Genomic DNA, 13917 nt, shown 5'->3' on the forward strand with positions numbered 1-13917 from the left:
AAAAGATCTTGTCAAAAGGAGATTCATGAATACATGACATAAACAATCTTCAAGGTCGCGTAGATTGGCACAATCGTCCAGAGCTTCTTCCTTGAGCTCTAAAATGTCATTTTAACATGAGATGCTTCATGAGATTTTCATTTACTTCCGTCAGAGCTAGCCCCCGCGCTACAAATCATCATTTGGGTCCTGCCTGCTCTGCATTGCGTCTGTCATCTTCGGCGTGATATTGAAGTCTGCTATTGACGACAGTAAGTAAGATTTTATTTTATTTTCATTTTGTGATCATAAATTACGAGGCACATTGAAAGTGAGATTCCAATTTATTTTCAGGTTGTTAGCATAAATTACGAGGCGCATTGAAAATCGGTGCATAACTTGTAGATTAATGATAATTTTTTGTTTGTTTTCTGACAACAGTGGTGTCTGATGGCCAATGTTCTTTGGGGGGCAATTTCGTTGCCTTCGACTTCGCTGAAGTGATGAAAGGGAGCGCCAGTCTCAGACAAGACGATCCCAAGCTCATTGAGGTTGAAATTTGCAATCAATAAATCTGCCTTCAATTCTAACTCACTAAGCTCATTTCTACGTGTAAAATTCATGGTGAAAGCACATAAATGACTAAGTTTGTGATTATACTCGTTGAACATTATAGGCGGCACGAAATAACTCCTGAGCAAAATAAAAATTTTTTTTTTTAAATATATTACTTGGAATTTTTTCAGAGTATTATATTTAATAATTGCATATCATTAAAGTCTTAATAATCTAGTTGAGATTTGCATGAACAACAACACATAGTCCCATACAAGGAATCTGGCGTACCTCACTTAGATTTTAATTTAATGGTTGTACAAATTAGCACTCTTTAATTCAGGTAATACGAACACAGTACCTGAACCCAGCATCGACCAAACCATACAAAATGAAAAATAATAAAGACGACCCCTCCCAGTTCAATCAGCCAACAGAAATCCTAAAGCTCCTTGGACCGATTGTGAGTAATCAAAGCCATGGTTACATTCCTGACCACGTATATGTGATAGTGGCACCAATGTTCACATTCCCTGTACTTCCGTGTAGTTCATACGTATATTTAAGTCTGTTTTGTATGCTTAACGGTAGCAGATAACATGCACTCTTATTACCAACTGACACAAAATGTAGCCGGTTTCGTAGAAACTCCAGAGTAATGGTTGAAACACAAGTTACTTATTGAAAATTTAGGTCTTTCAGGGCGAGCATTTTTAGATATGTTCAGTGTGATTACAAGCAACCAGGTATTTTTTAACCTTTAGCACTTGAATGAAAAAATAATCAAAACTGTAGATTCCTTCATTACATGACTGTGAAATTATAGCTTATCTTATATATGTAAGTGTGCCAAAGATTGTGAGTCTTTGAAGCCAAGCGCTGAAAATTTATTCATTTAATTTATTTATTTAACGCTCTTCGGACGCGTTTCCAGGATACTTTTCGTTAAACTTATTTTTAGTGATGGAACCGTGATATATTGAAAATTGGCGGTAGGAGTTTTAGATTAGAAAACAGAAATGTGATACTGTTTATTGTATGTTTCATTTCATTTAAAATAAAGAGAAACACATTTTCTTTAAATGAGAAAATGAAGTTCCACTTTAAATTTAGGTTGGAATAAGACTTTCGTGATTCTAAAATTGCAGGCATTGATTAATTATCAGTCTCAAACTATGCTGGCCAACCCGCTAATTAATTGGAAAAGTTACGTGACTGCAAGCAATATGACCATAAGGTCATAAAATTATTCTTACATTGAGTTTCAATATTTCTCTCGTTTAAATGTTCAACGTTGTTTCCCTAACAAAATTCAGGGACCGCCTAAACTTCGGCCGAACAGTCACTACACTCGGTGCGAAGTTATTCAGGGTCTGCTTGGCCACCCGATCGAAATCAGTTAATGGTCGGAATCTCCTTTATGACTTTATAGTCGCTTGAGAATATGATACAAGTTGGCCGAGCCGAGTCATACCAAGCTAACAAACTGCCCATAGGCTATCATTCAAACCCTGAGCCAACGCGGACATAGTGCGCCTGATTTAAGTGCTTCTTGAGTCCTAGGCGACACAGTGCAGAGTCGCACTCGCCTCTAAATTTATTTAGGGTTATTAAGAAATCGCACGATAGTGATTCAGAGAATTAGCTGTTCGTTAATGTAGAAAATAACTTGGGGCGACTTGTGCATTCGTATATTCTGCGCTGAGAATAACTGTTGTTTATGCTTTCATCAGATATGACGCTGTTATTCTTTGAAATATATTTTGCGTAACTAATCGTCATATTTAAATATTTTCAGCCATTCTCAATTATGTGTGCAAATGACGCTTTAATTTTTTCATAGCGGAATGGATTCTTCATCGAGTGTGGGGCGTATGACGGCGAAACTTTCTCCAACACGCTCAACTTTGAGAGAACTTTGGGCTGGCGAGGCCTCCTGGTTGAAGGCGACCCAAATAACTACAAGGCGCTTCTACGAATGAACAGAAAGGCATGGACTGTAGGCGCTTGCCTCAGCATTAAACCATTTCCTCATTCCGTAAGTTATAATATTTTATCCCAACACTCCGATGTTTGACGCATAAAATGGTTCAATTATAAAATTTATAATTGTTACCCATTGTTTTCAGTATTTTTAAGGGGAGCGTCTACCCTAAAATTGAAAATTTTTACTTCTTCGGTTTTCATACTAATTTTAAATCTTACATTCTGCCCTATCCAACGGTACCACTGCCATCTCTCTACGTTGATTTATGATTTCACGACATTTCATGAAAGGGGGGCGGGTGGGGGAGTTCTTTAAGTAATTAGATAGGAACTAATTAGCTGGTGAGCTCTTTATATATAGTGTCTACTTGACTTATTGTCACGGAAAACCTATCTCCTCCTAGAGTTTTGAAGCTACAACAATGAGACATATACCGTTCGATTTGCAAAAGAAAGATCTACAATTCATCGTAAACGTTTTTCCAATTTCGTTATAGTTTGGATTTTATTCCGCCAAAAGGGGGGGTGTGGGGGGGAAAATCGAAAAATTTACGAAAAATTTACAAAAAATGCCGCCACACCCACAAAAATGAGAATTTCAAAAAACTTTCACGATTAATTATAGATATGGTCTTTACGCATCGAATGATATGTGTTTCGATTTCGTAGCTCTAAAACCCTAGGAGGAGTAGGATTTCTACGGTACCCTCTTTTTTGGCCGTTCTCTAAGAATTTCACGTTTTCTTTCTTTTTTTTCGAAAAATTTACACGAACAAAAAAGTCTTAGATTTCTGTTTTACATATGTGTACTAAATTTCAAAGTGATTTGTCTGTAAATAGCCGTGATAAATTTTAGGGTAGACGCTCCCCTTAAGGCCAGTTAACTCGCTGATGTGGTAGTAGTAATGAAAGCGAGTTTATCGGCACAGTTTGGGAAAACCGGGTTGATGTCCGCCAGTTTAACCCTCGAGCGAGCATTACAATTGCCCCTTTCAAAACGTTGGAAGACTTCCTTGGAAAATATAATTGACTTAAATTTTAAAATGCTATCCAGAACCTCAACCACATTGCTCAACATTAAAGCTATAAGGTACTTTGTCATTTCTTGATGTTTTATTTACGAAATACCCTTCAATGTTTTGTTCTAAAATATTCACTTTATCATTCAATTGAATTATTTTGGTGATGAGATGTCGAATATCATAATTTATATTATAGGGGTCAATTTATTAAATAGCTAATCAAGCTTTCAGCCTAATACATTTGACCAATGATTGTAAATAAAGGATGAATAAATATGCTAATCAAGAACTAAAATAATAAACGAACGATCAATAAATTTTATCAGCTCGTGTCATAGGTTGGGCATCAAGCATCGAAGACTCGCTGAAAACGATCGAATAAATAGAAATTAAGAACTTGTATTAATCTGACATTAAGGAATGAATATAGCTCACATAATTAATACACTAATATAAATAATTACATTCAAGATCACCAATAAAAACCACCACTATATTAATTAACACAGAAGATTAACACACGATTAACAATCCAAGTACTAACCTCTATGGTGGATTGCACGGTAATGACATAGCGAGTCTACCGGAGGTGACGGAAGAGCCCGTAACCGTAATGAAAATTCATGTAACCTTACTATTAAGAAAGAAATTATTGCATGACGTTCCTTAACAATATTGTACAGTCTTCCATTTCATAAGAAATTTTATTATTCAAATTTTATATTCATACGCTGCCTCGAATGACAAAAGCGCGAGAATGAACAACAATAAATTAAATTTAAATTGCTTCCATTATAAATCACTCAATAAATTTAAATATGGACTTTATTTGGTTTATAATGGACTTTACTTGGTTTATAATGCTTGACCAGATGGAATTATTTTTCTAAACCGAAGCGTAAATATATTACCTGTAGTGAATTGTCAATCTTTGGTTTATCAACTATTTCATTCAATACACTAGCTCTCATTTTTATAACACCAGAATTGCAAATACAATAAAATTAATTTTTGATCTTAGTTTCATGTTTTGCTGAAAATCGCTATGGTTCAGTCCTCATTAATTTAATCGTTCAGTCCTCATTAATTTAATTTTTCTTAGTCGTTCTATGGATAGATCTTGAACCAGTAATACTTCTGTTAGCTCATTTTCATATGACGCTCCAAATGGCTTTGACTCAAACTGAATTTTCTCTATTGATGATACTTTCTCTTCCAAAGACACAAAATTTTTCATTTGTTTTTTAATTTCCCCTTATTATTTTTACTTCGTGATTTAACTTAAGGCATTTCTCTCTCAATGGAGTTGACATGAACCATAACATCTTCTCTAACCACCTTTATTTTTTATTGGTCATTTCAGCATCCTTTACCTGAACATCTCAGACAAACACAACTTTGTCATGCTCATAAATTTTACATGCAGCGTCTTTTTCCGCAATAGGATAAGAGATATTTGCAAGTCTCCGATTTTTCAATTCAACAATTTTTTGGACCTCTAAGCTGCGGTATGGGTGTAATATTAATTATTGTACCAAAGATATTAACGCCTGTTTTTTTAATAAACAAAAATTTAAAAAACCTGCAGGATTTCTCGGCCTCGAAAACCTGCAGGATCATTATGAAATTAGTTTATTATTTTATGTTGTACGTTTCTATCAATTTTGTTTTGTAACATTGATATAAGTTGATTATTTTCATTCTAATTTGCTGTAATATCACCTGAAAGTTCATGGGATATGTCCCAATAATATCATTTCTTTCATTGACTAACTTTTCCACTTTTGCTTATCGAAACTGACTCCACTCGTAACTCCATGATTTTTCTCCCGTTACGTTATTAAATTTCTCATCATTAGTTAACGATAAAATCGTATGTAAACTTTTTAATTTAATTTTCGTCAATTTGTGACTCCAGATTATTAATTCTTAATTATGCCGTTTTACGCTTTTCATTTACTGAACCTTCAAACGCCAACTGTGCTCAATTTTCTCATCAGGTCTAGTGATTAATTTCAAACTTTCTTCAATATGTAATTCAGAATTTTTTGCTTTATCGTCCAACTGTAGACTACGTGTTTTCTCATCAAATTGTTTAATTAGTTTTTCTTCATATGCAATAATGAATTTTAAAATTAATCACCTGATGCTGATAGTAAACTGCTAATTTTCTCGTCAAATTCTTGAATTAGTGCTTCTTGTGTTGATCTTAGATTCTGAAACTTTATATTCATTATATAAGTGTAGAAAATTTTAAACCTAAATCCGTATTAGAAAATTCAAATCTTTAGACTGCTCTCAGAGTTGTGATAATTGAATTGAAGGTGGAATGTTCACTTCGAAAAGATTGAACTTTATATAGACTCTAAAGGAAATATTCAATGGAACACTTTAATTCTTCTTCGCCATTTTTGCAAGTTGATGAAAGATTTAAAGTAATTGCATAGATATTAACACCTACAATTTTATAAGTAAAATGAACAAAATTATTTTAATACCCTTTCATGTGAAAATCTAACGGAATAGAATAAAATATTTCGTACTAAAATCTTGCAAATACTTCCTTGCTTAAGTGCTCTTAAATTACATCACCCAGTTTTTGTATTTTATACGCTGGCCATAAAAGGTTGCCTTTATTCATGTACATTTTAAACTGTTTTTGTTACCCATGTCTAATATGAGTTCCCATCCCTCTTCTACACATAGATTCCTCATTGTGTTACATAGGCATCCTAGGGAGTGCATTTCTCAAGAAAATATCTCTGACTCTAGGAACTTGTTGTTCTGTTGAATAACGTTTTAAATAATATCGTGTTAATGATTTGACATGAGTAACAAAGTAGGAGGGAGTGTAACTGCAGTTACGACTTTGCATAAACGACTCAGAAGGTTAACGACCATTCACCCCGAAGAAAAATCTGATTATTCATCCCCAATCGAAACTTAGACAGTCTCAGATTGACTGAACACTCCCAATATTTTCAAACCACCGCCGTAACTAAAAACTCAGAACTTGACCTAGAACGAGAGCTACGATGGAAGATATTTCTTTGGAATATACAATTGATTTAAATTTTTAAAAAGCTTTCCAGAATCTGGGTGCTCATCTTTTTTGCGCAACGCAAAATTGTATGGTACTTTATACGTTTCATTACACAATTCCTGAAACCCCGTAGAGGCAATATCGCAAGCAATGTAATCACTATGAATATTCTTCATATCGATGAAAGGTAACTCGAATAGAATAAATAAATTTGAATTCGTTCTATTGGTTTGTCTTGGCAATATGAGATAATTTTGGGATAAGTAAATTGAACTACAGTTATTGTGTCTTAAACGGGGTGTGAAAACTATCAGCAGGATTCTGATTCTTATCCGTAGCAATATCATCAAAAATTAAGGATAATCATCAATATCAGCTATTAGAATACTCATACCGATACCCACTTTTACCCATACCCGTAGGCATACCCACTCATACACATACTCACTCATACCCATACCCGTACCCACTCATAGCCATACCATAGCCATACCAAGTTATTCATACCCACACTCATATCCATGCCCGTACCCACTCATAAACATACCCACTTTTTTTACCATACCTATTCATGCCCATATCCACACTCATACCCATGCCCTACTAAACCCATACCTATCCCCATCTAAATCCATACTCATGGCCATAGATTAGTTTTGAGAACAGTAGCCCGACGAGACATGTACAGTAGCACAGTGTGCGCGGTCTGCGCACAGTGAGTATAATCAATGCATCAGTTGCAAGAAAGCCTGATGACCTAACCTAAATGGACCATTAGTACCTAACTAATGGTCCAATGGACCTAACCTAGTATCATTAAATGGACCTAACCTAGTATCATTAAATGAACTATTAGTAGGGTCGCTAAGACTGACATTAATATTTCCCATATTAAAAGATACAAATTCTGCTGCATCAGGATATACAAAATCTACCCACTTTTCTCCATGATCCTATTAGGATGTTTCATATTCATCATCTTCGTCTTTTGCCTTTGTTAATAAGCTTAAACGATATGTTTTGAATGGAATCGAATTCTACAAGGATTTAATATTACGGAGCTTTGGATCGCTCTGGAATGATTTTAAAGATTTTTAACATTTTCATAGCAGTAATTCTTCATCTATTGCATTAGATGAATTATGTATAATATGGAATTCTTCCCCTGATGATGATGACGAAGAAAGCCTGGCATCTAGTTCAACGAATACTTATTGCAGCAAACGGCCAAATCTTTTTATTTTGGAAGGTTTTTGCTTGAAGAATAAGAAGATACTGGGACGTAACACTGTCCTAGTGTGCCCCAAACTGTCCAATGGTACCTCAAAGTGCCATCTTCTAAATCTAAAGCCGCCTTATTAACATTATTTAGCAAAGTTGCTATTCATCTTGATCAATTAATTTTGAATGCATCATAAAACAAAAACACATGCAAGCTTTAGTTCGAAAAAATTGGTACTCTCTTACATTTAATGCACGAATAGAAATATTTACTTGGCTTACCTCAAAACAAAATATTGTTCATTCAGGAATGCAGGACAGGGCAACATGTATCCCCGCTATGTCAATCAATGCATTAACTTGTGAGCTATTACTACCTTATACCGTTTTTCAATATTCTGTTAATATATTAAATAATTGACATTTCCCACTGTGTTGCATGTCTCACTGTACCCCACTTTCCCCTTCATTAACCGCCATAATTTCATAAGGCTTTTAAGACTTGCAACTTCACCCAATGACAATAATTGTTGGAGCAAAGTGTCATCACAGGCGGTGATAATGACTGATCTACTGTATCTACTGGACACATTTGTGATCCATATCGAAATAGAAAGGGAAAGCAACATAAAAATCGTGGCCTAAGGATTATGGTGTGCAGAGTTAATGTGTAGTTTGCTTGCATTCATGATTCAGAATTGTCATGAAATGAAGGTAGAAATATGAAAAGACAGCTGAGACAGAGTGAAGCATTATTTAAAGAATAGAATAATTTATAATAAAAAAGCGAAAGTGCAATAAATGTTAGTGCTTGTTGAGAGCTGTGTGGGAAAATATTGAAACTTGAATTAAATAAGTCGTCTCTATAAAGTTAGTTTTGAATCACGAGTTTAGAGAAGGTTGAAAAGTCCATTGGTAACTGGTGAAAATTCATTAAAAAATTGAGGGCGCATTGCTATGCGCCGTCAGTGCCTGAAAGCTAAATAGTAATTTACTTTCAGACGCATATATGTTAAAAAGCGGTAGTGATAAATTCACCAATAAAGCGAAACTTTCGAAAATAATGAGCCATCAGACATAATAAATATGCAAAGGATTCAAACCATATGACTCCAATTCGATTCGATTATTCCTCTCACGACTACCGTCTAACCTCAACAAAGGAGAAATGAAAGTTGGATAAACCAGTATTTGTTGAACAATGACAGCAAAAGCAATAGTAACAAACGGAATAGCTAACTAATAAAAAAGTTATAACACGAACGGAGAACTCAGGCCAAAATGCACACGGTACTCAGGATACGCACAACTGAGGATCCTCTCTCAACTAATGATACACGTAACTAAGAACACAATATGCTGAAGGCTATATGCTGAAGACACAACATGCTTGAGGCAAACAGTACTGAAGTGCACAACGAGCAGATGTACAGCATCAGCCGTGAGTGAACACACGATAAGTGTCGGACCCGGTAGAGACTTGAAAATAAGTGGCGGACACTTCCCCAGAAGCTCCGCAGTCGTCGGCCTACGTAGGAGCCGCACTTGTTTGCCAGGCAAGAAATCGATCCTGCCAAACAATGGTTGTGAACTAGTCTAGCTACACAGCTAAACAGCAACACTATTAATTACCAGTAAAAACATTCAAATTGGCGGATTTGTTAACACTTATTGGGCAAGTTCAAAGGCAAAGGCTGAATTACACACTCAGAATTAGCCTATCCACTATCTCTACTGCAACTCACCTATTAGGGACGCTACACAGTCACTAGAGTACAGCGAGGGGAAGGTGCGCTCCGACCAAGTCTCCACGAAAAAATGAATGGGTATCCTAACGCGTCTTTCAGCACGGTGATGCTACGTCAGCACTCGTGAAACGGAAGCCAACTTTACCAGTAACATTATACCGTCTAACAGAAAATTAATTAAACCGCAACAAAACTCTTAAAAGGGTTAATTTCCCTTACAATACATCAAAAATGATGAGCCGGTTCATGGTCCGTCGTCACCATCATCCCCACAAGGCGTTAAAAAAATATTTGGTACAGTGCCAACAGGGCTGCTACCATGTCATTCACAGTTAACTCCCCGCTTTTGCTGGTTGACATGAAGAATAAATTTCGATCTTGGGTCTCATATTGTTGCCCGTCATCCTCTAGAACTGCTTTCGGCAACACAGAGGCACACAGTTTATTAACATAGACCTCCCATCTTCCCCCAGGTGATGTTTCAGATGAAGGGAACAGGGGGCCTGATAAGAAGAGATATGGAGGGTAAGGTCTCGCGACCAAAAAATGTGGTCGAAGTTCAGTGCCTTCCCCTCTTCTCTCTCTTGTTGGCTCTCAACGTAACCACCGTCGACTACTTCAGCTTAGACGTCGAAGGCCTTGAGCTGGAGGTTCTCAAGACCATTCCCTGGGACAAAGTTCACATAAAAGTAGGTTTTGGCTTCGAACAATTCTTCGCTATTGCTTTTATGCTAGTAATATCCTATGTATTTTATTATGCGAGTTGTGAAGTTCATTATTTTAATAATTGTCGGCTCTTACCAAATATGTGATTTTGAGCAGTCAATTTTTATCATTTCATCATGCGAAACATTCACTTGTATCATACAGACACTCTCCGTGGAGCACCAACATGGCGTTTGGTCCAAAGATGATCTTCGGCGCTACATGGAACAACAAGGTTATTGGACTTACAACAATGTAACCAAGTTTAGAGCTGATTTTCTAGATTTCATCTTCGTGAAAAATACATTCAAAACACGAAAAGAGTATCTTTCTAGCCGTCAGTCCAAGCAATAATCGGTGCAGAGTGATGCAAAAACTGAGCTGACGCGCGAAGTTTCATAAACTTACTTACGCTTTCCGCTTCTATTTCACTTATATCATGAAGTTCACTTACGCTTTCCGCCTATTGCTAGGGGCTTCAGTGTTTGCTAAATGAAGAGCCGTTGGTTGTGTTAGCTTCCTGGGTAAGGCCGCAATGTTGATCCTTATGAGTTTTGTCGTTTCCTGGTAGTGGATGCAGTATTGACTATTTAGGTTTTCTAGTTAAGGCTAGGATACTACAATTAAGGAAAAAAAATTCTAGACTTAAGGCTCATAATTTGCCAGCAAGACCGTCAAAATGCCGTTTTGATGTGAATAAAATTAATTATTAGGTTATAAGCTATATAGGTGAAGGTGAGCTCCGACCGTATGGGAGCAAGATGGAGCCAGAATTAACAAGACCGCATCGAAGACGGAGATATAGCTCACATCCTTCATCGGAACGATTTCATACTATAGTCGATTCATTAAAGACACTTGCAATTTCACTTAACATCCTTCAGATTTGTTTAGAAAAGATGAAAAATAATCTCTGCCACGGTCAAATGAAGCAGAACCGTTTCGAACACATAAATGTTGCACTTAATTACTTCAGTGCCTCTTCTGAACATACCAGTTCAAAAGATAGCCTTTAGTTTTACACACCAATGCCTCTATTAATTCTATGGGTTATATAGGTAGTGCATACTTCATCTGATTCATGATGACATTCCACGCCCAAAATTCTCATTCTACACTAGGAAGGTAGATATATTTACATTGCGAATGCATTTCGATCGTGCTATTGTAAGATTTTGTATTGTTCGGTGTTTCATTGGATTTCCCGTTGTGGTGCTACTGTTTTTTTGCAGGTATATCCCATAAATATAATCAGTGTATTGACGGAGTACTGTCCGTTTATCTTCACTTCGACGTAAAAACTGCTAAGAGCGAGTATTGTTATTTTGATCTTGATTAATTTTGAACACCAATTTGTTTATGAGGGGCTTGTGTAAGGCATTTGATATCCCGTCAATATGGCAATATATCAAGTTAGTTGCCAGTAGGACCAATGTTGAAGCGGATGCAGTAAGACGAGAGCTGACAAGCCTCGTCAGGCCGTGTTTCCTTCGATTTCTGATGAGTGAATCTTTTTATAATTACTTACATTGTGTGGATATCTCCAGCAAGACTGTTTTCTTTTAAATCAATATCTCCAATGAGAAGCACATATATGAATCGCCTTTCCCTTGATACTGAGATTTGGTCAAGACTCGCGCGAATGCCAAACGGACCTATACTGTGTATCCTTTCGAGCACTTACATTTTGGCACACAAAGAATCGTGTCAGTAGCTGAAATGTCAGCGCTCAATTTTTTGGCCATCGAAGCACTTTTCAATCATTAGTAGTGCGACTGAAAGCGAATGCGGATGCAAAGAAAACTTCTTGTATTACAAGGACCCTGCATACGTTATATAGCAGACTTATAAAAAAGTGTTTCATTTTATTATGCCCTGTAATCATTGCCCCTGAGGTTGAAGAGTTGTTTAAAACAATATCATTTCCAATGCCAATCCATCTTCAAGCACACCATTAATGATTTAAAAACGTCTTCTGCAAATAGATGAACGATATTGACATGCCTCTGCGTTTGAGCCCTTGAATCTTAAGTCTGCTTGATATATGTTGTTGAGAGTTTAAAAGATAATAAAGCGCCAAGCAAATTCACCACATAACCATGGTACACTTGTCAAAAACCAGCTCCATCAGCGGTTTAAAACTTTCATGAATGCTGTACAACTAATATAGAAAAAACAAATTCGCGCGAAACATAATAAAATCTGAGTGCCGAAAAAACATAATAGGGAACGTAAAATCTATCTACTTTACAATTTCGTATAGACAAGAACTGTAAGCGCTATTAAAACGGGGTTTCCGTTCAAGAATTCCGTTCAGGAATTCTAAAATTATTAAATCCGAAGTTGAACAGTGCGACGTTACTGTGTCGGAGAGCGATTTCATGACCCTATAAGCTCTACCTCTGCCGCATCGGAGACAATAAATTTATAATCCCTGTATATTATTTGACGGAGACCTTGTCTTAGAAAAGCTTACAGTTCTTTTAGACTTGAAAATGTCAATTAATAGATTTGTATCCTCCTCATTCCATTTTGTCGGCACTTGCCACTTAATCACCTTCGTATAAATTTGGCGTTTCTCAGTTAATTTTTACTTATATTCTTCAAAAGTTTTAACTCGTGATCGAGCTGGTCTCCAAAACGTTTTCAATAAAGATATTTCTGAAATTACTTGACGTCTTCATTAACCTAAACTTAGGGTTTCATTTTCAGTGCCTTTAAAATCACTGGTACTCGAGAATATAAACTTTAACCCCTTCTGCGTCCCATCCGGCAAACGGGAAATGGGATCATAGTTGTGCTGATGGCATGGCATAGACTAGAGGAAGAGCCGATATGTTCAGCCTCTAGATTATTTTAGCTTGCCGTAGAGAATATTCTTTCTAATTGAAGTGATTTACCCGATTTATTGTTATTCAATTTTTATTTCTAATTTTTGTATATCTCGCTCAACGTAGTCAAACTTAATCAACAAAAGCATCCGATAGCCATGTAATCAGGTAATATATGATGGCAGCAAATGTCCATATATGTTGGCCCTCTAATACAGAGGTTCCCAAACTGGGGCGAAATTACCCCTGGACGAACATGTATCGCTCACCTTATTCACATCCGTTTCACTAGAAATTTATAGCAAAGAAACATTCGCGCAAGTTCATCACATCTTTATAGAAAACATTTCGGAGTCCAGCTTCATCGTCAGTTTGAAAATTCTAGAACGCGAATACAATAAGTAGTTAGCAGTCTAAATATAAAAAACACACAGAAGTTAAAATTTATAGCTGCACAAATTAAGTATTTTAAGTGGACAAGAACTAATTAAGCTTCTGTTTCACAATATGCATTAATTCTAAAATACTCAATTCAGAAGCATCGAAGTGGAAGCTAAAATCTTGAAGTCAATTTCAGGTAGAGAAACATCACACTGCTCGGCGTGAATACGCACAGCCGACTTAGAGGGGCGCGCTAATTCGGTCTTAGCCCTGACATGAGTAACTGGAGTAATATTGTCACAAGCCTACTTCCCAAAAAGGATACGTTCTAGTGAGCGCATAATGACTTGCACTGATGGTTGCCGCCACGTACAACTTTAAAATGATCTCTGCTGCGTACAAACGTCTTCAGGTTACTACACTCAATAGTCTACGTAGAATTTAAC

The 13917-nt window shown here is 36.4% G+C and overlaps 1 protein-coding gene across 1 annotated transcript; it reads left to right on the forward strand.

Moving 5' to 3' along the window:
• The first annotated feature begins 162 nt into the window (after window positions 1–162).
• LOC108678160 lies at window positions 163–12687 on the forward strand. Its single transcript, XM_047881191.1, has 6 exons — window positions 163–251; window positions 421–530; window positions 878–997; window positions 2378–2572; window positions 10028–10243; window positions 10425–12687. Coding segments are annotated over exons 1-6 (831 nt in total). The 5' UTR covers window positions 163–250; the 3' UTR covers window positions 10614–12687.
• Window positions 12688–13917: the final 1230 nt, after the last annotated feature.

Source organism: Hyalella azteca, unplaced genomic scaffold, assembly GCF_000764305.2.
Source record: "Hyalella azteca isolate HAZT.00-mixed unplaced genomic scaffold, Hazt_2.0.2 contig7276, whole genome shotgun sequence".
NCBI classification, from domain to species: domain Eukaryota; kingdom Metazoa; phylum Arthropoda; class Malacostraca; order Amphipoda; family Hyalellidae; genus Hyalella; species Hyalella azteca.